Below are 27648 nucleotides of genomic sequence, written 5' to 3'. Positions count from 1 at the left end.
AAGGTAGGGCTAAGACAGGTGAGCTCTGTCCATCTTTGCAGAAGGCTCTGAATCCTACATTTCAGTGGGGCTGATGTATCTGCAAGGGCTTCCACCAAAGCAGTCAGAGTCATAGTTAAGGAAAACTGTGCTTTTGGTTAATCATAACTTAAAATAGAAAAAGTGTAAGGACTGCACATTATAGAACTATACTTAAAGATAGATGAATCAAATCTTAAATCCTCAGAAAAAGTAGCAAACTTTGGTTTTACGCATGCATATTATGTCAGAACTTTTTGGATGCCCGGATCTTCTTTGAACATCATCTCTGTGAACTCAGCTCATCACCAACTCTCCCTGAATCATGGATGTGAAGCTCATTAAAGTTAAAATATTACTATTATTTCCCCAAATTTGGAGAGGAAATAGGCAGGCAGGTTCTTTCCCACAGTGGAGATTTTAAAAAATTCTTACGTATAATGCATTCCCCCCCACACCCAAGACTTCTTTTTTTAATTTCTTATGTTAATACCTCTTCAGGTTAATGCAGCTCACATTCAGATAACAGACATATTAGACCAGGGGTCCTCAAACTTTTTAAACAGGGGGCCAGTTCACTGTCCCTCAGACCATTGGAGGGCCGGACTATAGTTTTAAAAAAAAGCACAAAAAACTACGAACAAATTCCTATGCACACTGCACATATCTTATTTTGAAGTAAAAAACAAAACAAAACGGGAACAAATACAATATTTGTATTTGCATGTGGCCCGCGGGCCGTAGTTTGAGGACCCCTGTATTAGACGCTCACAGGAGTTTGCATAGTAGGGAACTCTGTTGTTTTCCCAGCTTGGTCTTTATGGCCCGATTAGCTTGTATTATTTATTTCTCCATAAAACATCTGGAATAGAAAGATCTCAGGAAATAACAATGACAACATTGGAAAGCAAGAAAGCAAGCAACCATTGTTCTTGGAACTTAAAAATATAAAACTAGGCTTGGTAGTAAAGTGAAAGGTACCTGTGGAGCTTTTTTAAATAGATAGATATTTGTATTGATTTCAGGGAGGAAGGGAGATAGAAACATCAATGATGAGAATCATTGATGGGCTGTCTCCTGCACACCCACTACCAGGGATTGAGCCCACAACCTGGGCATGTGCGCTGACTGGGAATCAAACCGTGACCTCCTGGTTCATTGATCTACATTCAACCACTGAGCCACACTGCCCAGGCATTTATGGAGCTTTTTAATCCCAGGAAGACTTGACATAAAAAAATACAAAGTATAGATCATTTATTTTAATTAGGTTCACTTTAATAAAGTATATAGGAGTTTACAACTCAATTATTCATAAAAACTATCAGATACATAAGATAGATCACACAAAGAGTGCAATAACATAATCCAATAGTCTGCAAATAAGAGGTATTGCAAAAACAAAGATTGACTTTAAAATTGTCTTTCCCCTTCCTTTTTCATGTTCACAGCCTCGAGATTGCATGCACATATTGTTTTCTGAGATCTGATGGCCTCAATACCCCTTTCAGCTGGGTCACCCTCCTCATTCAGTCAATTTAAAATACAGCCAGCAGAGGAAGTGCACCTCTTCCCCATGGAATGAGCATGGTCCATGGCCTGTTTTGGTTTCCAGTTCCTAAAAAATGACCTGAAACATTTCCTCTTTCAAAGTAATATCTTGCAGGCCTGGTAGTGTTCTGGTCAGTTTTCCTCCCAACACTATACGTGAGCCAAGAATTTAGGACAAAACTAAGTTTCATTCTCGTGGATGAGAACATGCTTATTGTGGAAATGAAGCTCAGGCAATGGCTGCTTTTTCCCAGCCTTATGTAGAACAACTTTAGTTCTTACTCAGAACTTTTTGGATGCCTGGATCTTCTTTGAACATCATCTCTGTGAACTCAGCCCATCACCAATTGTCCCTGAATCATCGATGCAAAGCTCATTAAAGTTCAAATATTACTGTTATTTCCCCCAATTTGGAGCAGGGAAAAGCTATGTCTGGTAGCGTATTGATGATGGGATCCTGGGCATCACACATGGGAGGACTGTTTCCTATTAAGAGTCAGAGAGCTGTTGGCAAATGGAACCAAATTTACTCATGCCAAATATCCACTGTCACCTCTTGGTATTCTTTGGATGCCTTTATTAGGAGGTCTTAACACCATGGCAGAAAACATGGGATAAACACACAGACACACACACACACACACACACACACACACACACACTCGCGTGCGCATATATACACACGTTATATTCACATTTCCCAAATAGGAGTCTTTGGTAGACTCGGAGAATACACCTGACTTGTCGTTTCAGAGTGAAGAGGCTACATCTTCTTTCACTCTCAAAGGCTCACTTTAACTGACATTGGTAAAAACCATTTCTGTAATTCCTTACCCAAAGGAATCAAACAGATTCCTTTAACATGCATATACTGGTATATTACAATGCAATACAGATAACATTGACTAGATTTCAAGAACAAAACATTGTTAGTATAAACTCAACACATATTGAGATTGCTGTGAAGTAGCTCAGACTAAATTTCTTATGTAATTATAAGTTATGGGAATACTGGACTAGGCCACCAGTGGGTTGGTAAACTTGCCCCTGCATTCTAGGGCACTCTGGGACCTGTGTTAGATCAAGGTGAATAGATACTTTTTGGTTGTTTCCACAGAGGAAGGCTGGGGTCCTGCCAACCTTCCTTTATCCTCTTTTCTAGTCCATAAGAAATGAGGAAGGTGAGCCATTTCTTTCTTATTTTGTGAATTACTCCAGTGTGGTGAGATTATCACAGGCTAGGCTGAAATGTAAGGAGAAACTGTTTACAGTAAAAAGGGAGGCAAATAAAAATTAACATAATGTTCATTCATACCTCTTAAACACTTATTGGTATGGTTGTAATAGGGGGGTGTCATGTGAGGAAATGAAGTGGGAATAGGAACAAGGAAAATGAGCCAGGACGACTTGCAGGGTAAAGAAAGAGCAGGACAAAGCCATGTCTGGCAGCATTTTGATGATGAGATCCTGGGCACCACATGTGGGAGGCCTGTTTCCTAATAAAAGACAAGCTGCAAACGAGGCAGATAGGACCAGGAAGTCAGAGGGCAAGGTGGCATTCTGAGAATCAATACATGCCCAGTGTAAATTCCCACATCTCAGCTGAGCCAGCTTGTTGTTCTCATCAACCTAGCAAATTCATTTTGTAGCAAAAGAACACAAAAACAACTCCCAACCTGATACTACTTTTTATTTTCAAGCATTTTGAAATTCCCCCTTAAGTGAACTTCACAAGTCACAAGTTTGCAAGTATCCTGGTGGTTCAAAACAAAAAAGAACAAATAAACTACAAGTAGTAGTTAACAAAGGCATTGGAAACACTAAGAATTCATATTACATAATTTCATTTAAAATCTTCATGTTTACTCCATCAGGCAAGATTGAAGGATCAGAACTCAGGGGTGGCTGTGGTGCTTACAAGGTGGTCCTGCCTCCTTAGAAGGTGTGTCCCTTTCAGCAGCTCTCCTATGTACCTTTAATCGAAGTAATCTGGGTTCCATATTTTTCAGAAACTGCAGTTTTCTCAAAAACTGCATCTGTGTGGTCAGCAGCCATTCCACAGTTGACTGGCATATGTTCTCCAATTTCAATTCCAAAGACATAGCAGAGAATAACATTTATTAAAGTGACTCCATTTTAAGTCATATCCTTCCTGTGAAAAGAGCTTGATCCTACCCTTCTCTAGTTTCCTATATGGTAAAGTTTCCTATTTGACATAATTATACATATTACAGGATCTAGGCTATGGTGACTTTTCTTTATGGAATCAAATACAGCACGATTGAATTCCTCTTGTCAAACCACTCTGGTGATTACACTTATTTTATATAAACCTGATATGAGTCCGTGAAATGTCTGTTTAATATCATACATACATGTTGAAAACACTGATATACACATATTTTAAAACTTAAATAATGGGTCAATAAAATACTGTATTTTTCCTGGAGTTTAGAAAGAAATATCTTAGTTACCAAATTAAACTCAGCTAATATGGGAATATAAACACATACTAATCTACACACGTGAAATTTTCAACTCAACAATGAATGGGCCCCAAATGAAATAGAGTTACTGACCTAGATACCCTTAGGTCCTGTCACACATTTTGTTCATTCCATTTCCTGATCTAATAAGGATTTTGGAGCTCAGGGCTGTCTGTAAGCCCAAGAAACAGATATGTGAACTATTTTTCGCCACACATAAGATAATTCATTATTTCAACAGTGCCTGTTAGTCAATTAGTGCATGGTGTGATTCAATGCTTTATTCTGAATATATTCTGGCTCAATATGCTCCACTAAAAGAAAGAAAGGTCACAAGTTCCTGCATTTCCTATGAGGTGTGCAAGGCAAGGAACACATGAAGCAAACTAAAATAAGAAGTGCCGCATTTTGTTGACTACACCTTTTCTTTTTCTCTTTAATATTAACATATTGCAGTGTAGTTGCTGGAAACATGCATTTACTACTAATTCAAAGCACTCTGAGCACTCCTGATTTCTATAAACTAAATTTTCCAGATTTCCAGATGCAGGATGGCCTCTGGGAAGAACATTTTACCTTTCAGGGATGTATTTACCGTCTATGATCCAAAGTAGATGACTGCAGAATTCACTAGCTGCAAGCTAATAATTAATATAATCCCACAGTCACAAAATTTTCATGTATCAGTAACAATACAACAGTAATTTGTATGTGTTTTTATTCACGTCCTATTCAAAAAGGTATTTAGGGTCTCTAACCATCATAAGTCTCCAGTGAGAAGAAAAACAGGTTACGAGCCCATGGTTGACAAAGGATTCAAGTGCATAATAAAAACCACCATGATTTTATTGATTTTATCTTGAGGATTAAAATGGCTACTTGATTAGGAGGATGTGATTTTTTTAAAAAAAGGAAAAACATTTGCAGGGCTGTTAGAGAGGTGGTAAGCCTGAATATTTGGAAGAGTGAGTTAGAATAATGGTCTACTTTCTAAGAGTTTCTGATTTGGGGTGAAAACTCTCCTGAATATTCCTATCCTCTTGCCTTTGAAGGCTTTAATTGATAATATCAAGGGGAGGAGTTTGGGGTGCAAAATTCCATATGCATTAGCTAAAACGAATTCATCCAACTGGAAAGATAATTTTGCATCCACTGTTACACAGGAAAATCAGAAATGATCACTGGGAGAAAGAAAACCCTTAGAATAAACATTTAACATCTAACAAAGTGAAAGATATTCATTTCTGGCACAAAGAAACCTCAGCTGGAAAAACCATTGCTAGTAGCTCTGATCCAGTGCCGATTATTTCACTTTATCCTTTAACCTGGTCATCTAAAATAGGTGGAGACAAAACTAGAAGAAGTCTTAAAAAGCAGTTGTTCCTATTTTACTGCCAAGATCCATGAACTTTAAATTTAAAAACTTGACACCGTATCAAGTGCAATAGAACTGGACAAATTCAGGCTTGATTCTTGGATGAATTTCCAGGAATTCTTAAATCATTAATCTTGTTTGGTAAGCAACTTCCCCAATTTCTCCAGCTAATGGGGGGAAAAAAATCCCTAACATTTACTATAAGTCACAAGAAGCTTTCACATTGAAACATGGTGTAGCAACTCTTCCCATTATGTTGAATTTCCTCAGCAGAAGCCTTACCATTGAGACATAAATTTCATCTTAAGGCACTAATAATAAAGGGTATGAAAACAGCTAGGAATGAGTCAGATCTTTCCAGAAAGAGAAAACATTTCAAAAACACAAGTCCGTCATCTATCTGGCTTACTTCAACATCTAAAGAGAGAATAAAAGTTTTCATGGCTAACAGATTCAGCTCTTTTCCATTCTCCCAAATACACTTACTTACAAGTCTTAGATTTACACTCCTTAAGAGGCAGTAGAGGAAAATGGCAAGGATTTGGAACAAACAAGCCAGCAAGCAAATCTAGTTTGTAGCCTAGTCTCATGATTACTTAATTCCATAATGACAGCATGCAGTGCTCAGACCTAAGGTTTGTGAAATACTTTTTAAGATCACATACCCAGTGACTGAAACTGTAGCAAGGTGCTCTTTTCTATTGTCCTGAGGGGGAAATGTAGAAAAATAATTAATTTTTCATGACCAGGTAAATGGAATTTGTTAATCACAAATAAAAAATTGTGAAGAAAAAGAAATCTACTCTGAAACCTGTTTCAGCACGATTTTCTTATACTGTCCAATGAAATAAATTTTACGAGAAAAGAACTAAATAAAAATATCAGTTAGTGTAGGAGACCAATGCTAGTAAATGATTGTGGAGGTAGGATTGTGGGGCAAGATTATCTTAAAGAAAAAATGCTTCCTATGCTCATGTACAAATGTGCACACACATGCGCACACACACACACCTGTGCACTCGTACTGATTTACAAAGCAGCGAGGATGTAGGGAAGGCTCAACACTATGAGAAATGAGCTCAGATATCTCATCCGTTTGCATTTCTACATAGGAAAAGATCTGACACGTGTTAATACCCACAGACACACATGTGCAAGGGCCAGCCAGGCTGGCACAGACTCAGAAACAGATGCAGAGAATCCTAGGGCTGCTGGCTTTACAGGAATGATTATATCTGCAGGCTTACACTTCCTCTTGAGGTGCAGGATTTTTATCTTGCATTTCTTCCCAGAAATATCCCCTTTTCAAGGGTATTATGTCCTGGAGGGACTAATCTCAATTCTTCAATGGACATGACTCAGAACAGGACTGCAGGAATTAAAACTAGCAATAACATGGCCCTTTTGGGGTTGGGTAAATTATTTCTGGATTTAAACGGATTCTGGGGCCCTAGCCAGGAGGGCTCTGTGGATAGAGCTTTGGCTTGCAAACTGAAGGGTCCCAGGTTTGATTCCGGTCAAGGGCATATGCGCAGGTTGCGCAAGAGGCAGCGGTCAATGATTGATGTTTCTATCTCTCTCTCCCTTTCTGAACTCAATAAAAAATATATTTTAAAGAAACAAACAAACAAAAAAATCCCAGTTTCGGGGGAGGAGGGAAGAAAGCAGAGTTCTGGGTAGAGTTGGAGATGGAAAAGCCTGAAAGTCCAGAAATCAATATAAACAAAAGAAATGAGCATACTCAAAGGGGTTTTGACTAAGTATCACTGCAACTGAGTTTGTTGACTGATATCCGCCTCTGACCCAGGGAACTGAAAGATCATAATTGATATATTTCTTCTTAGGAAGGCTCAGCTGGGAGTGATGTGGTGGGTTACTGAAGGTGGGGCAGACACAAGAGGCCTAAGGCTCAAGTATTGCTCCTAAGGTTTCTGCTTGCCTGATTTTGAAGGAAAGGGTGCTAAAGCAAAAGGATCAGCAGCTGGCAGCTCCGTAGTCCTGGAAGGAAGGGATGTGATGGAAACAGAGCCAGCTATGGACTGCCTGTTGGTTTGCGAAACAATTTTGTAGGCAGCAATGGGCTGGGCTTCGGGACTTGGCTCATCTTCTGGGCTATAGTGACGGGAATATTTGGATAAAGACTGGGGGCGGAATGATTTGCCAGCCATGGGGCCCGAGGCAGCTTCTTTCTGAGGCTGAAGTCCTTTGTTTCTGTCATTAAGATGGCTCCCAGATTCCAGGGAGGCTCCCCTGGGTGAGATGCTGTCAGGATGGTCTGCTGCTTGTACAGAATGGGAAGGGAGGTTGGATTGTGGGGCAAAACCAGCCATGGAATACTGAGGTCGGACAGAGGAGTACACTGCTCTGTCAAGGCCTGAGAGCTGAGCGACCTCGTCTGTCTGACTGAGAAGACTGGCCTGTGTGGGCAACTCCTGGGAGGCGCTCTGGGCAACTGTTACCTCCTCCATACTTTTCTTCTTGGTAAAAGGAGCTCTTAAGAACACATCCGCCTCCTCTGGCTGGGAAGGAGCCACACTGCCCTTGGAGACAAAAGGGGCTTTGGAGAAAATGTCCATTTCGTCCGTTGGAATCCTTGAGCTCTTAAAGGGGGCTGTGGCAAAAACATCTGGCTCACCAACACCATCAGTGGTTGGTTGTGTGGGGGCTTGAAACTGGTTCTTTTTTCCACCTTGCACTGCCTTTGCTGGCTCAGTAGAGACTTCTGGCTGAGCGAACGGAATGGCTCCTCCCAGCTTCCCCTGCAGAGGCTTGCAGCTCTCATCCTCGTCTTCAGATTCCATGAGGAGCGGGCGAGACCCACTGCAGTCTAGCATGTCCCCCTCGAGGTCAGTCCCTTCCTCCTCGCTGCTGTGGAATGAGCTGTTGCTTGAAGGGCCATCTCTGGCCAAGTAGTCAGATTCTAAATTGTTCTGTGTTTTTGTGTCAGGTACTCTGGAGGGGTCTGGATAGAGGGGAAGGCCTTTAACGCCCGTTGATTCTTTAAAGTGCTCTACAGTTATTACAGGACAGGGATTGGGCTCTCTCTGGAGACCTAGAAAAGCACAAAATGCAGAATTAATGCGCAGCTGGTTCAATTCTCCGTGGAACATTTAATGGTCAACCCACGGCAGTAACATCATGGGACCAAATAATAGATGTTGAACATGGAAAAGGAAAAACAGAAAAATAAAAGTCAGGCAAGGAAACTGCACACAAACTGGAACACAACCAATCACTGTCTCACATTTTGGGACATGATAAGCACAATGTACAGGAAAGGAGATGAAGACGTTAGGCACACAGACATTTAGTGCAGCTATGCAATGCTCCTACTCACAGGGCTAGGCACTGACACTTGCTCTAGCTGGCACGGGCACATGATGGAATGAAAACAAACCCAGCCACTCATCTTCACGTATACCATGATGGTTCTGGAGTATGCAGAAATACTGTCTGGGGACAAATTCAATTCAGTATCTGATATATGGTCATGCTCTGCTGGTATCTGAGGACACCCATCCTTTGCCCCCAAACAGCAGCAAAACGCGGCTGCTAGATAAATGCAAGTTTACTTGCTGATTGACATAAAAGTACCTCCAACAGGAATACTGAAGGCACTTTCTCAGGGGAGGAGACATAAGCAAAATTATACTAAATTTCAACTTTAGCTGGAGTAGCCCTGGAATTTTGTTTTCTGTCTTTTAAGTTAGCAAAGACCTCCTCTGTTTAAATGATTCCATCTTAAATTTCTTTAAACAGAGTAAAATGTATGGGAAATTACAGAAGTATTTGCAAACTCTAATATACTAGTCTATTTCTATCTAGTAGAAGTGCCTCTGGGTGCTCTGGCTTTTAACATCAAATAGACAATTATCAGAATGCAAGAGAGCTTACCTTCCAAGAAACATTAGCAGGTTAGAAGTATGTCATTGGGCACATGTTAGCAAGAGGGCAGGAAAAAGGCATATGTAACTAAGCAAGAAGAATCCAGAGAAAGGGTGGTTGGGGGTAAAGGTATCATTTCATCATGGGTTTCCCAACCCACCAAGATAAGAACATTTGGTAAAAAGATTTGGATTCTATAGATGACTTGGAACCTCTGTACAGAGGTAATTCAATCACCCCAACCCCACGTAGTCCTCTCCCCTCCTATGCAAACCATTTGCTCATAGAAACTTCTGCTAACAATATCCCCCTTTAAGTTTGCTTAAAGTAAGCACACAGAACACAGCTGAAGCAGCATCAAAATCAGTTTATTGGGAAACCAGTTGCTATTACATTGTAAAGAGTTGCAGAGAGAGACCCGAACATTTTAGAAGATACTGTACAAAAATACTATACTCTTCTGAATCCTATACCTTTTGAGCAGTGTTTCTTTTTAAATAATTCTGACCTTAAATATTGTTTCCAGAAACAAAAGGTGTCCTCCCCCTCCTTTTTATTTCCCTTTCTAACAGTTGAAATGCATTTGATGAATCCCACATCAGAGTCTTGAAGTTAAATTCTATCCTGGAGCAAATGGCTTTCTGAATAGCATTTGAAGAGTAAGTTTATTTTGAAGAGGATAAATTTTTCCTTGTGTTACAGCTTTAATATATGCACTTGCATGATATGAAAGCATTAGGGGATAGGAAATAAATGGAACACCTTCTCCCTTGCAATCTATGTGGAAAGACATAATCCTAACCTCTCAGGCAAGTTTACTGATATTAGATTTGTCACAGTGATTCCCAGATGGTGACTTCTGGGAGGAAATTCAAATGAAAGGGGGAAGAGAAGTTTTCCAAAATAAGATCTGCCAAGCAAAGCGGTATGAGAGCCACCCCCCCCCACACACACACACTCTTTGAACCATTTTCTAACAGCATCAGATGTGCAAATTTTCAGTTGCCAAAACTAAGGCACAAATTCTTAACTTCCAAATCTACCCTGAAAGTTGATGTTATTAAGCTGGTTCTGTGGGAGAACAAAATATCATTTAGGAAAAAAATGGCAAATTTAGTCATGCCAATGACTGATTCTGACATCATATAGGTCAATAATAAACACTGGTTTGCCAGAGTTAGTGTTTTGGGGAAATTTAAATTAAATTCAGTGAAATATATTTGTGTGCAGAGATTGTCCCAAAGCAGTTACCCATAGAACCTGGTCACGTTGGATGCCCACAGTGTTCGATTACATTTTGAGAACTCTAAGTGCCAATCAGGGGTGGCCATCTCCAGAGTTGGACAGGATGGAAGAACACGCCAGATTTATCAAAATTACTTCTGTTAAAAAGTGGGTTTTTGGTCAAGTCAAATGGAAGCCTACCAACTTAGAGCATCTTCTATACCCTTCATGGTGCAATGGGAAAATCATACTTAAAGTTCCAACAGCTTTTAAAATTCACACACACAGCCACAAAAATGCTTTAACATAGAGTTCAAAGGGAAAATCGGTCTCCTGTCCTTCAAAGCAAGGCCAGACTGCTTCATATCTCTTTCAGCATGAATCTGCTTACAGGATTGGAAAGATATATGTGAAGGTTTCTCCTGAGAAGGCCAAGTCCCTCAACCTGTCCATTCTTTTTAGTAGAGGGGCAGTGGGACCAAGGCAGAGAGCAAACACCTTCTGCAATTCTCCAAGCCTGGCACTTTGCAGACCAAAGAAATGCTGATCGATATGGAAAAGCACAGACAACCACATTCCCTCAGGGAATTTTGATGGTGACAGCACAAGAAACGGAGTAGTCAAGAAGAGAGATTATAGATAACTGTAAACAGAAGGTAGACGTTGAGTTTTGTTGGGAGTTAGAGGTCTTTTTTGGAACAGGAGTGTGTTCTTGTAGGGAGAACACGTGTTTTCAGGGTGAACAGTCTGTTTATGAAGATAGCCTTGCACCATCAGGAAACATGTGCGAAGTAGTCTGCTTACTAGCAATTAAAGGGTTTACATTAATTTAACCTCATGCCTTGGTCTAGTAATTAATGGCATGCACAGCAGATGCCTTAACCACAACCACAGAGCTCAATAAAGATAGACAGTTGTTGGGGGGGTGGGGGAGAGTTAAGGCCAGGACCTGACCATCACAACCACAGAGCTCAATAAAGATAGACAGTTGGGGAGGGGGGCGGTAAGGCCAGGACCTGACCACATTGTCTGCACAGGGTCTTCCTTATCAAGAAGCTTAAGGTAGGGCATTTTGTTCTAATTCCTTCGAACTAGGTCATGTCTCTTTTTATTTTGGTTGAGCACATTAAATTAAGCAACAAGTCAAAACATTTCTTTTTCTTGCTCTGACGTAGAATTGTGTGCCACGTTAAGGTTAAGCACACTTTTCAAAACTCCATTTTAGTCTATTTTGAGGCTCCAAAATTATATAGATTTCAGTAAGAGCTCACATGCTTCAGAGAGTAGGAAAGGAGTCCCCAAAAATATTTGATGACTTGGCAACTATCCTCACTAACTCTCAATTAACTTCAAAAGCAATGAGGAGTGTTGAATGATTTGGGAAAGGTTTATTCTGAAAATTTTATCAGGTGGACATAGTGAAGGTCATCAGCATGCTTTCTAAAAAATCAAAATGTGAAGACTTAAATTTCTGACTGGTTATTCCTTAATATAATACATCACGCGCAACCTGAATTTCACTTTCCTCTATAATAACTTCTATGACCTTTTGGCTTAGATGATCAAATTAAGCATTTGGTTTGACCATATGCTGTGTAGTCGCATTAAAACCCACGACTGGGGAATAAGGGATTTGCTAGGAGCCAATCTTGGCTAGCGATGCTGTGCCTCTCAAGCCAATGGAGCAATTAAATGGGAGAGATTTCTCCCTGGGCATAAAACTGCTGTTGCCAACATAACATGTTTAATTAAATTGGCCTGGGTATATTAAAGATGAAATTAGAGGAGGATAGCTGCAAATCTGTGCTCCATTTTACAACCCCGTGTCTGATCATATCAAATGCAGGCGCACTTGGTTTTGTTCTCCCAGACCACAAGGTGGAGCCAGGGTAGCCATGACTCATTAAAATGTCCTCAGCATGTCTCTCACATGTGGCCACACTTCCCTTGTGCGCAGGTACTTATTGTCATTCAACAAAGTGTTTCAATCCTTTTTGAAAAAGTGGGTTTTCAGCTCAGGAAAACAGCAGCTATTTTAAGTTGTTTATAGCTCTAAACATCAATGCTCCTGTTTGAACAGATAAAAGTCTTTATTCCCCTGTATGTTTACATAAGAAATTTGTTTACAGACTTGTTTTTATATAATACTTGCGTAGCAATGTTCAAATTTCACATTTTTACTGCATAAGATAGCTTCATGTACCTCTGTTTGCTCTGTCTTCTTGGGAGAGCGGGGATAATGACCTGTGGTAAATATACATCCACGTGAGGAGGGGCGTGCAATAGGGCAGAGAGTACTGGCAGGAAAAGAGTACATTCAGATACTATATCAAAGTGGGAACCAAGACAGTGTCTTCCACTCTAGCAACTACCACCACTAGGTAACTTTGCATTACCCAAAACACCTCCCTCCCCCACCTCAGTGAAGGGACACCAAGGAGAAACAAAATGGTATCTTGATACAGATTATTTGAAATGGAAGCCATTCAGGATTCATTCTGACTCAAAAAACCCAAGCACATCCAGGAACATTACTAGCATGGACAAGGAAAAGGCTAACAGCTCATAAATGTATAGTCTCTAAAGGGGAATGAAAGATAGCTTTGTAATATCTGGAGTATTTCAGTAAATATTCCATTTTAAAATTCATGTGATAGTTTCTCTGTTCCGCTTGGCAGCCTCTAATTTACTTAATTCAGTATTTTGGACAATCTTATCTTTTTTTCTTTTCTTTTTTCTTTTTTTAAATGAGGTTACCCTGTCATTTTTATCTCCAAACTCTAAGCTAGTGGCTATAGTATCTGGATAGTCTTATAAACTGAGAAAGTTAAAGACTCATGGAGCTCACAAACTTCATCATGGAAACTTTATTTTGGCCCAAGGTATCTACAGTGTGCTGGGCTGAACAAGTTATTATCTTCATACCTCTGGGATGAGGTCAACCCCGAAGGTCCCCTGCTTACCACAGCACTGCTGAAAGCAAAGCTGTTTCTGATCTGGGAGAAGATTGGGCTGACTTAAATAAAAATGATCAATTATTGGTCAGGAGAGTGGGAAAAAGTATTATAAACAAAATTAACATGTCATCTTGAGAAAAACAGCCTCTTTTTTTGTTTGTTCCCCTATAATTATTAGCAATCCAAGTTTTATAATTATAATTTAAGTGGCAAGTTCATTATCAAATGACACTGAACAACGTGACAACCTATTTTAGAGGTATTTTAAAAATATGTATCTTCCATTTTTCTAAACTACACTAAAGACAGGCTAAACCAGTCATTCACTTATTCAGAATATTAAGAAAGTTAAGAATGATCATTGTCCCTTTCCATTATAAGGTTCTTCCTGAAAATGTTGTGTGGATTATATTCTTTACTATCTTTAATAGTAACTACTCTTGATCTTAGGGTGGTGATTTTGCCTTTGGAAACAGCTAAATGTCACTTAGAACCAAGAGTGGTAGAAAAAGTAGACTAAAAAAACACACACCTATTTTCAGGTGCTGAAAGTGATACCAATTAGGTAATAATAACTGATTTTCTTATACCTTATTACCTTCCTTGATAGTATTTCTAAGGAGAGCAGTTTCAAAAATAACTTTAATGATTAAGATAAGTATTAGGTTCCCAACTAAAATCAAGGAACAACACTCAATTAGATGTCAAAATTCCAATATGTCTGCTAAAGTAATCATTAATTATAACCATATTTATAAGTGTCCACTTAAGCCTTATCTCTTGTGATATGTTTTTAAAAACAATGGGACTTGAATTTGGCAATCTAGTTATTAGAATGCTCTAAAGGGAAAAAATAATAATTTGAGATGTTGTCTACTCTTGCACAATTGGAATAAAAGCAAATCAGAAACATATGCTTATATGATTTTCTAACCACTTTGCTGTACACCTGAAACTAATACAGAATTGAATATAAACAATAATTGAAAAATAAAAAAATAAATTTTAAGATATCTAATTAAAAAAACACATATGCTTACAGTATTTATCCATTTTTATATAGCAGATCATTGATTATATATTTTTTAAAGAATCGAAATTTGATATTGTTTTGTTGTACTCCGTGTGTGGGAGTGTGCATGTGTGGGAGTGTGTAATATTAAAAAAAAGAACATCTCTGTCCAAAACTCTGTCATAATTTAGGCTTCTAATTCAGATAACCAAAAAAGAGCAACCCAGGTTAGTAAAAGCCCATTATAATTTTCTAAAAGGTAAACTCTGCTACAGTAAGAACTACATTAGATAACTGAAGAACATCAGGATATATAAATCCTTCATAGTCCTCCCAAAGCATAATAATATATACTTAGAGCCCTATAATTCTATAATCTTAGAGATCATGAAGTCCAAACCCATCATTGTCTAAACGAGGACAGCAGCTCTGGGAAGTGATGCATCTGCTGAAGTAACTCAGACAGTGACTGGCAAAGGTCAAGATGAGATTCCAGGTGCTCTGCCCTATCTAGGCCTCTTCTCCCACTACCCTGTCTCAGATCCTACACTTGTAAAATGAAGTGGGTGGACTAGATGATGACCTCTAAGGTCCCTTTTATAATTCCATAAGTCTATTAATTATCAGCACACTACACTCATCTCAAATAAACCCTTTTAGCTTAGGGATGATGCTATATATATATATATTAAGAGGCCCCATTTATTGGCTCACTCACTGTATTCCTTCACAGAAAAATAGTTCTCCCCTCTGAGGCCCTACTCCTAAAGAATTTCATGTCATTGTCCCCCTTGGGCTTCCTCCATTCAGTCTCTGGCTTCTAGTCTGCTCTTTTCATTAATGGTCTCTATTGAGCCAGATGACTAGATACTATATCTCAATGTGATTAGGATAATACATGAAAGGAATAAGTTAGAGACACCTAATTTCTAAACTATACATTCCATGGTTTCAAGAAACTAAATATTCATTATATTTTTAACACATATGTATAAAAAAAACAAATTGAGAAACGTAGGCATAAAACATTATTCTTATTTTAAAAATAAACATTTCCTTCATTAGTTTATACATTTTTTTCTATGTCCAGGAAACAGAATACAATTTTGATCTTCAATAATATTCCTGTCCATAAAGGGGCAAGCCAAGTCCCATTTTCACTGCTATTCAAACAGGAAGAGCTCATCAAGGATGTCTTTTTTAAATCCTTAGCAGGAAGGCTTGTGCCTTCCTCAATTTGGAAATGATCCATTATCCTCATAGAGGCCTTTACTTAGCTCATGTAGCTTCAGTTGGCATGGGAAGTGTTTCAAGTCAGAAGGAAGACTGAAAGATTCAAACTTTTTCTCTGATGCCTTTCAAAGGCTGCACTCACATTGCTGAGGTCAAAGCTTAACCTCCAAAGTGCATGCAGTGTTTTGCAGACTGTTGCTGTTCAACTTTCTTTTTCCCTCCCTTAAAGTGCAAATGTGAGGAAGAAACAAAAGTACCAGATAGAGAAACAAGCAAATGGACTTGGAATTTTATTTGTAGAAATCTGACCAACTAAGAGTTTAGTTTCCCTCTGATCATGGACAATGGCACTCAACGAAGAGAACCACAGTGGGGTTCTCTGTGCCCACCTTTTCAAAAGGGTAATTTTTAGAAAACTGCTTTCCATGTAAGGAAAAAAAATACACTTAACTCAGTAAGGACATATACAGAGGGTGACCATGAGGCATGTTGTCGTGTCAGTGCAAGGTCCTTTATTTATTTTATGAACAATATTCTAAGGTTAGTGAGGAACTATGCTTTGTTTTATTTTTCACTCTAGGAAGCCAAGGAAAACCAACTGAACATTTCATTGGCTGCATCCTTCAATCAAACATCAGAGAGAAAGAAAGGTAAGTAGCCAGAGTCAAATTGTGCCTAGCTTGTCAGCACACTTATTTCTGTTTATCTGCAAATAAACAACATGCTTATTCTACAAAGACAGAAGACCTGCTGAAAGCTTATAGCAACGCACAAGTCTACTCAAAATGATTCCATATGTCACACTGTAGGATTGCAGTGTAAAGTTATACAAGGGAACGAGATCAAAAACCCTGTACAGACACCTGATGTCAGACTTGAAACGCCAAGTGGAAACAGAACTATTCAGCGTCTTCATTTATACACAATTTACAGTATTTGATTCAAAATAAAAATCACAAGAAAAATACATCTGTTTCTGCTACAATTCCTTCCCCTCCCCCAGCCACCCCCCAATGAAAAGTCTTCTAATAAAAGGTATCATATTATCACCATTGTCTTGTTTTGGTCTAATTCTGAGATCCCGGCTTGGGATGGTTAACATGAAAAGGAATGGCAATATTTGGGATTTATATCATGTACACATTTATCCAAGGATCTTAAGTACTTGCAGTCACATCTCCCGATCTGAGAAATTGCGGTTCAATGGAAGCCAGAATGCTGGATGAATGCTGGGCAGGTTGCATGGGGTGTAAAATCCCTTGGCTAAGTCTATGATCAAACAAGGTCAACGTTGGTTGGCTAGAGCTGGGCTCACTTTGTCTTTTCAAATATATACCATCAGTCAGTCAGTTTTACCCTTTCTTAAACCACACACCTGTCTCCAGGCTACTGCCTAGAGTTAGACCAACCGAAGAAGCCATGTCTTCATAATAATGCAGCAGGATAAAAAGCGAAAGCAGAGAAACACATTCATCAGCATCTGGCCAAAGGAGACGGGTCGGGAGGATTGATTTGGGAGGCCATTCCTAGCAAGAATGAGGCAAAGGTGTCAGTTCACTAGTTTCAGTTACAGTTAAGCTTTTGGTGGAGTTGATTCCGTCTGAGGTGAAGCTCATGGCATCTAGTGCTTGATTTAAGATAATGCTATTGAAGAAGGGTAATGAGAAAACACAGCGAACAATCAGGGAGGAACTGGCCAAGAAATATCTGGAGGGCCAAATTGATTTTCTTTCCTTATCATTTCTATAGGAGAAGGCAAGGGGTAGGAGATAAGGCCTAGAGGGCCCCTTATTTGCAGATTTTTAAAAAAATCATTTTTCTTATAATTCCGTAATGAAAATGTATATTACGGTATGAAGGTTACAGAACTGCATCTGCTACTGGGTCACGGCTACAGGTCTATGAGCTGATCCACCAGCAGTAAAGACCTGGCTAGGTTGGGAAGACTGGACTCAGAGCTCCCACTGCTGTTTCTAGAGTGCCCACCTGGAAGTGGAGAGATAGGAATTCAGTACAAAACACAGAGGGTTAAGGGTTAGATGTGCAGAGCAAGCAAAGGAGAAAAACCAAACTAAAACAAAACCCTACAGAAGCAACAATTTACATTTGCAAACTCTTACATGTTGATTTTTAAACATATAAATTAGGTATCCGCCACCTCCCGTAAAAGGCTCAGGCACTGTGTGCATACCATCCTGTAGGCAGGACACCTTTCTAATGAATATATATATTTTACCTGAGAACTGCTGGCTATATACTAACTTCTTGACAACATAGTATCATCTCCCTGATAGGGTAAAAATCAGTAATCTTGCTTTGGGAAGACAACAGTTATTAAGACCATTGCAATAAAAACATGCTTTAAAAATATATGTTTTGTGGTATGTTCAAATGATTTGACTCCATCAGAGAGGAAAAAGTATGTTCCACAAACATTCAAAAAATTCAACTTATATCAAAGCACCATTGTTAATTTCTTTGGGAAGAATATTTATTATAAATTATTCTAATCATGATTAAAAAATGTTCAGTGCTTTTTCTGATATATGTCTTCAGGTTTCCACTGACTGAAAGATCACTTATTTTTGGCTTGATGCTTTGAAAAAGCAACTTTTGGTCAAACTATTTAATACTTTTCTTCTCTCTAAAGAAACACATGGCCAGGCTTTAAGATACCTCTGTCAGTATCTCTATCTGTATCTGTATCTCTACCTATCTGTATTGGTCCAGCCCACAATGATTGTCATTATCCTCAATATCCTTCATTAAATGTTGCTCTTTTTTCCCCTTGTAAAAAAGGTACCCCACTATTTTGTAGAGAGCTGGTATCAAGCTCTTTTCCCAAACCTCTCTTTCTTACCTTGTGGGTTTTTGGTTATCAATACAGGAATAGGGTCAAACTCATCTTCTGCCACCTTGTCCGAGCCCTCAGGGACATCAAAACCTGAGATGAGATTACTATCTTCTGCAGCTTAATACAGAATGCAAGTACACAAGCAGAAACAACAGAAGCAGAGATTAGCAAATGAGAGAACATGTAAGAGGCACAGAGTTCCCAATTGTTTCTCAATCAATGCAGTTTTTTAAAGATGAAAATGCTTATTTTCCTGAGTTGAAATAAATGTAGCAAAATTGGAAAATTTAGGGAAATAGCAGAAAAGGTTTTAGCGCTGGCCATGTTAAGACTTTCATAAATGATGAGGGAGAAGGGTTGTAAGATGAATTCTCTCTGCCATTATAAGATCATTAATTGTAGTTACTGGAGGTATTTCTTCAATGTGAGTAATTCACAAAAGCAGTGATTAGTCATTTATCTTCTTTACTGAACAAACAGAGACCTGACTAACAACACCTGAAAAACAGAAAACCATGGGATGGGGGAGTTTCTCCTTACAAAGCAACCGCTATGCACAATGCAAATAAGTGCTTCTGAGAGGACTCACCGCCCTTTGATTGGGAAAACAGACTTTCATATACCTCTGATGCCTCAGGGAATGTTGGGGCACAGGATCACATGCACTGAGATTCCCAGCAGAAGCTTGTTAGAATATTCTTCTCCCTTCTAATTAAGGCTCTCCTACGAGCAAGTGCTAGCTAAGTGCCTATTTTGCAAGTACTGCTCCTCTGTAATTACACGTTGCCGCTGACACACTCGTGTCAGACATACTTGGTAAACAGGTAACTTCTTTCTACATGTTCTATAAAAACATAATCATTTGAATGCTATAAAGGGTAAAAACAAAAGCTCAGCTATTACCACTGCAAACCACAGGCTAATTACTTTTCAGTCAACTTGGGGAGGCTTCCTTTTTGAATTTCCTTCAGAAGGACTTCTAAACTGTTCCTTTTCTATGTATTTGCTCCTTCTAGAAAATCACATTCACTACCCACGCACAGAAAGAAGTTTAGTGAATGCCTGTGTACAGTAAGCCAGGCACTGTGCCTATCACTTTCACAAACTACTCACAGAATAGAACTCAATGCAAGCTACTTCTGTCCAGCAGAATTAAAAACCAGTATTAACCTAAGACTAAGAAGTGAAAATGGTAGATTAAAAAGAGAAATCTTGTAAGTAACTGTGACTCAAATGTTAACTTAGATTCAAAATTTTTACAAATTCAATTTTTGAGGACTGGTGCCTATTTATCACTATCCAAAATGTTACACCATATTTGATGAAACATTTTTAAGTTCTAAGGCGAACAAGTATCATATTAATAATTATAGTCAGTGGTTAATCAACTCAACCATCTACTTGAATTGACTTCAAAGATATGTAGCTCCGACCTCCACCAATCTGTTGTCTAAGTCTTATTAAGTATTCTTTCTGAGCGGGACTATAACACAGTGGCTGAGAATACTAGCTCAAGTTTTGCACATAAGGAGGTGGTTAAAACACTTCACTAGCAAAGACTTTTGGTAAGAAAAAGTTTCAGGAGGTGTTCGGTTCTCCTTTAAGGACACATGTGGGTCCAAGAAGAAGAAAGCATTTACCTTTATGGGCTGGAGCAGAGATCGCTATGGGGGCAAACTCTTCCAGAAGGTCGGTAGTAGGGTTAGAAAGCAGAGAGCAATCGATCAGGGAATCTTCCCCGGTGAGAGAATCTGAGTCCAGATTAACAGCATCCCAGGTCAGTGACGGCATTAAATGGCACATACAACAATATCACAGGATTAGACCTTCGCCTTTAAGTTACCGCGTTTACCAGTACATGTCATACAAACAAGCCAAGGCAGGAGAAAGAAAACCAAAGGAAACACGTTAAACACTCTGGATTTCATCTACAGAAGCATGTATTCCTCTTAACCTTAATATATAAATATGGAAGCATTTTTTGCTCAGAGGTTGTTAGATAAGCAAATACGTGATTTGGATGCCAATAAAACTTTAGCAGCTCAGTTTTCAGCAAATGCCATTTGGGAAAAAGAACTTTTCAACTAAAGAGTTTCACTTAAACTTCCCCTAAACATTCATGGAAAAAGAATCACTATAGAATGAGGTGACCAATTTGACTAGACGGGGGTTGTCTCTGGCTTATTATTAGTGTAATATGACATGATTAAACAGTTCTTTCCTGACCACAAACAGATTCCTATGCAGAATAGAATGACCTTGCCCCTTACTAATAGTATTCTTTAAATCTGAATTGCTCCTTTGAACACATAATTTTGCTTTTAGATAAAGAACAGAAGACAAAATTCAGAGTTCAAGTATTTTAACACATGAATTATTTTCTGAAAAGTTTTCTAGAAGAAAATAGCCAAGTAAGCACAAGAAAAAGAAACCCTATTAAATTATTTTAACCTGGTGAGTTAATTCTCATACTTCCTAGACTTCTAATTGTTTCCATTCCTAGTTAGGATTGGACATTTTTTATCAAGGTAATTATGGACTCAAAAAAAGGAAGGTTATCAAATCTGTATTTATGGGCAGTTAAGGAAGTCTACTAGGAGTGAACTTGGAAAAATCAGGGTGAAATGCTGGAAACAGCAAAGATTTCAACTTTGCCTACAATTTAATAGCAAATCACCTATATGATTAAAGCACTGTGCTAGCAACAGGGTGTCAACATCCAGAAATGAGCTCCATGGATACCACTGTTAGAGGGGAGAGACTGCTCAGTAACCTGGAGGAGTTAAGGGCATCCTTACAGCTCAGCAGAGTTCTGTAATTAAGGAGGTGGAAGGAATCGGCCACCAGTGGAAAAAAAAATCCTGAATAAAGATAGACTGTAATCAGAGAAAGCCCAGGGATCACTCTACAAAGAACTCCAAAAACATAATCTGCTTTTTGGCGAGGAAACACATCACTCAACATCTAGAAGCTGGGACTGCAACAATGCAGGGCATCCCTTCTGGGAGGAACTAACCAAGCTGCAAAATAAACCCCGGACCATCTGTCCGGTGGAAAGACTGCTCTGAGAGCTCCCCACATCAAGCAGTCCCTGCCGCTGCAGACACTCCTGACTGACCTGTGCGGTTCGAGGTCACAGACTCCGTCTGAGATGGGAGGCGCTGGGGCACTGGGGGCTCCAGTCCTGGTATGAGACTCTCAACAGCAACATCAGCTTTTTCTTTTGTAACAGAGCATTAAAAAAGGAGAATAACGGGTAAGGGAAAGGCAGTCCGAAGTTCTTGGACAATTCTATCAAGGCTTTCTCCTACAGGTTTCTAAAATGCCAGTCTCAGGAGAGGTGGAAAGCACAGAAGTTACTTTATTTCTGCTGCTTTGAGTATCTGGGCTTCACTGATTGAGCAGGTCTGTGCAAAGTTAACCACTGTGGCCTGTCTCAGTGATTCTCAGTTTTTATAGATAAATACAGAATAAGAGCTGTCCAGGAGATCTCTTCCATGTCAGAAAACAAACTGAAAGGCACCTTAATATCTTCTGTTAATTTTGTTTTTCTCAAGGGACAAACTTGGGAGCCTTTCACATTCTCTGTGCCTTGCAGAGGCCACTAGTCCATCTCTAATCCCATCCAGGATGCAGTGTGGTGGTATCACGCTGAGACATCCCCCAGCTAGAGGCCCAGCTCTCCGCAGGGTCGTGGACTCTGAGTTCTAGGACTTTGCACCCCTGGAGTACAGGGGTCCTGGGCATTTGCCTGCCTTGCGGTTGGAGCACAGAGAAATGTAAGGACAAGCAGACCAAGCCCCTTCCCCAGTTTCTACCCCTGAGGCTTCACCACCAGGCATGTGTTGTGCCAGTTACTAATACCTGGCACGTAGAGGGGCCTTCTAAAGAAGACTCTGCTAAAGGTAGGGCCCAGCTTGAAACCAACTTTTTTCGTGAAGCTTTTGTAACTAAGTGTGAATTTTCCCACATTCTTCCTCATTCATAAGACATCACTCTAGAAATCTCAGGATATCAAAACAAGGCAAAAATAACAGTGTTGTGCAGCTGGAAGACAGAGAAAACACTTGATTTGAGGTGCTAACAAAGGAGATTAAATAACCTTGGCTTCTGGGTTAGCACAAGGCCTTGTCCAACAGCAGAAGGCTTGGCGGCATTTCCATTCCTCACCAGGTATACTCACTAGGGGTCTGTTAACCAATTAGATATCATTCTTGAAATAGACACACACATCATGCATTACTGAAGAAACAGATGATGACTTTACCAATTACAGCATCAGAAGTGCTGCCAAAAGGATCTGTCATAGGCAAGAGGTCAGGGAGCAGAAGAGAAGTGTCAGGAGATTTGAGTCCCTCAATTAGCTTTTCTAGGTCGGGCAGAGAGGTAAAGAGAAAGCAAAATGCAATGAGATATTAAAGCAAGCTGATCATTTTCCATTTTCTATGCAAATACATTTTAGGGGGTCAACATTTTATATCAATTCATCATAAAAATCATGTTAGTATATTGTTAAAACTAATCTTTCAAAGTTTGAAGTTTAAAAAATGATTATTTCCCTAACTGAAGTAGTCAACTCTGTGAGGCATACAAGACTAGGTTTGCTGGTTTTTAAATTTGAGGTACAATTTACACTGAATAAAAGTAATCAATTTAAGTGTATAATTTGCTTAATGTTAATAAATGTCCACATTCATAGAAGCACCACTGAAATAATGATGTAGAAAACATTTCCAGCACCCTAGAAAGTACCCGTGTGCCCCTTTCTAATCAATGTCTTCTTCTCACCCCCAGACTCTGGTGACAACTGGTCTGTTTTCTGTCCTGATAGCTTTGCCCCCTCCCTCCTTTTTTCCCTAGGATTTCCTATAAATGGAACCATAATGTAAGCAGTCTTTTCTGTCTGGTGGTCTTTATTTATCATAATGCTTTTGAGATTCCTCTACATTGTTGCATGTATCAGTAGTTTATTCTGTTCTATTGCTGGGTGGTGTTCTATTGTATGAATGCATATTTTGTTGATTCATTTACTAGTTGATGATGTTTGGTTGTTTCCAGTTTTTAGTTATTAAAAATAAAGCTGCCATAAACATGTGCATATGTCTCTGTGTATTCATATCCCTTCCTGGGCTCAGTTTTGAATCTCTCTTTTTTTACTTGCATTTAGAAATGGTTTATAACTCACTAAGAGAATATAATAAACCATGCCCAAGTTAATGTCAACAATCATTTATTGTCTGCCAACTGAGAGTCTGTGACATGCTATTACTTTTGACATCTTGTGACTAAGAAACAAAAGGATAACAGAAGCCACCAGGTTTGTTACACCTGGTAACTTAATGTGTGATAATCTATACACACTAAGATTTATAATTTCTTTAACCCTGATCCATCAACAACTATCCATTTACCTTTAACCTATTAATGCTAGAGGATTAACTTAAAACAAAGTAATAAGTCATAGAATTGTGTAGAAAGAAGGGAATTAAGAACTCATACGTCCTTTTGCTTACAAGAGACCGAGGTCACATAAATTCTATAACTTGCCCAGTTAAAGGCCAATTATCAACAATGTTTTTTCTATCACCAAAATAAAATGCCATTAAGATAAAACTAAAATTAAATTGTTAGAGATAAAGAAAAGACTTAAAATTCAAGTATGTGTATATAACATTTAAAAAAACTTAAATACTCAACTGAGGATATGTTTTTATTGATTTTAGAGACAAAGGAAGGAAGAGGGAGAAACATTGATCTGTACCTTATGCACCTCACCTGGGCGTGAACTGCAACCTGGGTGTATGCCCTGACCTGGAATTGAACCTGTGACCCTTCGATGCATGGGCCAATGCTCCAACCAACTGAGCCACACTGGCAGGGCTGTATATATAACAGTTTTAATGGATCTGTATTCATCTAGGGCCATCAGGAATTGAGATAAGTAAAGGCTAAGTTGATATTGATTGAGGGATAGAAACCAAATTTTAGGTGACTTGAAGTTAGGTGATCTATAACTACACAGATGAAATAATGAGTTTTAGTGTCTTGGCAAGATCATTTGCTTTGGTATAATTAACACATTGCAGAAAAAGACACTTTAATATGTGAAACCAATTTACCACGTTCAGAGTATATGGCATGTAGCTATCTTTGACTTAAGTGATAACATGCGACCTTCCTCATGTGCACCTGATTCATACTGAAGAAAGCAGGGCCGTAAACAAGAAGCCTCTCCACAGCAGGGAAGAACACCCCAGGCACTAACCAAGCATACAGCATAATCACATCAGCCTTATCTGAAACTATATGTGACATTTTACTATAAGAAAAGATGTTAACATATCTTTGGCAATTTTCAGCATACTGGTGAAAATAAGGTTTTCCCAAAACATCTACATTTTTATTCTGAACGTTAGCTTTGTTTTATTCCTCCCAAAAGCTTCTCTCACTTAAAAAAAAAAAGCAATTATTTCTTTCACTTTTAGTACTCATATATTTGTAATTTTGTAAAGCAATGGATAAAAAGTAAAGACCCAAAATTACTTGCTTGTTTTTCATACAGCAGTTTATCTTGGTTCCAAACATCAGACTAGCATTCTTTCCGAGCCTGAATTCTAGCCTCTTCCAGGGACTCACTGTGACCAGGGGTAGTTCCTTAAACTTCTGACACTGTCTCAACCGTCAAATGGAGAAACCTCCCCACACCTTTTTGTACTGGTCACTTAAATATCATCATTTCCTCACAGCCTGCCCCACCCCACCAACATTACGGGAACCTTCCGGAACACTCTGTGCTTGCAGTCCTTACAACATCACTGAAAGTGGGGAAGGTGTCTTATTAACTCTGTATCCTAGTTCTTGGTTCCCTCTAGTTACTACTCTCTGTCACACCTCTGCCTTTCAGCTTCACTGGGGAGGTGGGAGTGATAGGGGATCAACTGGAAATAGTCACGTACTTCAACAAGAATCTAATTCTTTTATTAGCCATTAGCAAAAAGTATGTAAGAGTATTAAAAAGTACATGTGCTGTGGTGAGATGAAATGGAGTGGAGATGGGGTAAGATGCTTGTTTTCTGACCAAACCTGAAAGTAACAGGCTGCTCACACAGGTAATCATTACTGCGTGGGGTTACTCAAATCCTGGAACTATGGCAGGGAGGGGGAAGGGACAAAGTAATACCCGGCAGAAAACAGGAATGAGAATACAGCTACAGCATCTGAAGGTGGATGGCACGTGCAAAACCAGCTTCTTTCACTCCTAATACTCTCGAAGTAAGAAAAGGCTCTCAGGGCTGGTCCCCAGGCACCATTATAGCAACATTCATCATTTACGTTTGTAGAGTTCAATGTCAAACATTCTCATTTATCATTGACAAAAAACCCTGGGTTTGGAAATAACACAGAATTGAGGACAATGGAGATCAGAGACTGTGAGAATGTATGACTTGCCCAAAGTCATAGACGAGACATGGGAGAGCCTGGATTGGACTTCCACATGCTACCAACAGGGCCTGCCTATATCTATCAACACAGGAGGAAAGATCTTCACACAGACATGGTCCCATGTACAACGGTCAAGTCATAAAAGACATGTTGGCATTGGAAAAAACCTCAAATCTTATCCAACAACTAGCCTTCTCACTTGCAGATGAAGAAAGCAGCCTCAGAAAAGTAAAATAACTAGCCCAAGAGCTTATGGCAAGAACGCCAGATAGCCAGCTAGGACTAGGACCCAGATCTTCTATGCACTAGAGATTCATTCCTTTGCTTTAACTAAGACTTCAATTGCTTTAAAATGTAGAGCTATCTTATGAGAGATCACATTTTTAAAAAAAATATTTTATTGATTTTTTACAGAGAGGAAGGGAGAGGGATAGAGAGTTAGAAACATCGATGAGAGAGAAACATCGATCAGCTGCCTCCTGCACACCCCCTACTGGGGATGTGCCCGCAACCCAGGTACATGCCCTTGACCGGAATCGAACCTGGGACTCTTGAGTCTGCAGGCTGACGCTCTATCCACTGAGCCAGACCAGCCAGGGAAGGAGCGATCACATTTAAAGCTATCATTGGTTCTTTGGTCACTGTAAACGAAGAACTTGAGGACAGGATGTAAAGGAGGTACAGGAAAGGTTACCGGAAGCTGAGAGTCTACAAGTCATACCCTGAAGGCCTCCCATGTGCTTCAAGGACTGGCCTTGGTATCCTTCATTTTATGAACTCTGTCTTCTCTCTGAAGGTTTTATAAAAACACTCTGAGGCATGTATTATGGGGCTGGGTGGATGAGTGGAAAAAAGCAGTGCAGATCTTCCTAAAAAACATGTTACAAGAGTTTCCCATTTCTTCTGTGTTAGACTCACAAGTACTTGACGCCATCATATTCCATTATGTGAAAAGTAGTGGGCAACTCTGGATAGAAGGAAATGGTCCAGTTCTGAGGCTGATTCTGATCACTTAAGTTAGTTACCTAATTTTTCTAAGCATCAGTTTTCTCACTTGTAGACAGAGGATAAAAACTACTTTAGTAGGTTGTCAGAAATTAATGGGTATATTTACAAGAATTCATGTGTGTGTGTGTGCGTGCGTGCTACTATATATCAATTTCTCACTTGTAGACAGAGGATAAAAACTACTTTAATAGGTTGTCAGAAATTAACGGGTATATTTACAAGAATTCATGTGTGTGTGTGCGCGAGCGCTACTATATATCAAAGTGCTTGGTACATAAAAGGAGATTAACTTTTCTTTTAGGATTAGATGAGGGATCACCAAACCACTAAGGCCTGAGATTACAGACTGCAAAATGGGTGCAATTCCATTTTCACCCTCAAACCTTGTTATGAAATCAGAATAAGCAGAATTCCTTGAATAAAGTGAAATGTGAGAAGGAGGCAGCATGGTCTTACTAGGAAGAAAAGGTACTAAGACAAGAGACCTGGGTTCTGCACTAAGTTTGTATGACACTTTGGATCTAAGTTTTCTTACTGATAAAATGAAGATAAACTTAAAAGGTCCCATCCAACATGAAAAAAAAAGCAGGAAATAGGAACTG

The 27648-nt window shown here is 39.3% G+C and overlaps 1 protein-coding gene and 1 long non-coding RNA gene across 13 annotated transcripts in view; one reads left to right on the top strand and one right to left on the bottom strand.

The window, feature by feature from the left end:
• Positions 1-1274: 1274 nt before the first annotated feature.
• AAK1 (AP2 associated kinase 1) overlaps positions 1275-27648 on the bottom strand; it is a 144707-nt gene continuing 118333 nt past the window's right edge. For 6 of the 12 annotated variants that reach the window (XM_015571476.1, XM_006775317.2, XM_015571477.1 and 3 more), the window contains 5 exons: positions 22863-22964; positions 21714-21815; positions 20236-20346; positions 18602-18712; positions 1275-8482 (listed from right to left, as the gene is read on the bottom strand). In XM_015571476.1, coding sequence (XP_015426962.1) covers positions 7353-8482; positions 18602-18712; positions 20236-20346; positions 21714-21815; positions 22863-22964 — 1556 coding nt within the window. In that variant the 3' untranslated portion in view covers positions 1275-7352. Of the gene's footprint in view, positions 8483-16018; positions 17728-18601; positions 18713-20235; positions 20347-21713; positions 21816-22862; positions 22965-27648 lie in introns of those variants that run through there. The other 6 variants (XM_006775324.2, XM_006775326.2, XM_006775325.2 and 3 more) reach the window with 3 other exon arrangements.
• On the top strand, positions 10255-14341 carry LOC107184919. The gene is made up of 2 exons (XR_001515816.1): positions 10255-11464; positions 11528-14341. It is a non-coding gene; the product is annotated as an uncharacterized LOC107184919 (long non-coding RNA).

This window comes from Myotis davidii, unplaced genomic scaffold (genome assembly GCF_000327345.1).
Source record: "Myotis davidii unplaced genomic scaffold, ASM32734v1 scaffold247, whole genome shotgun sequence".
Classification (NCBI taxonomy): Eukaryota; Metazoa; Chordata; class Mammalia; order Chiroptera; family Vespertilionidae; genus Myotis; species Myotis davidii.
Note: the sequence above shows the minus strand (reverse complement) of the source record. Positions and strands in the feature narration are given on the sequence as shown.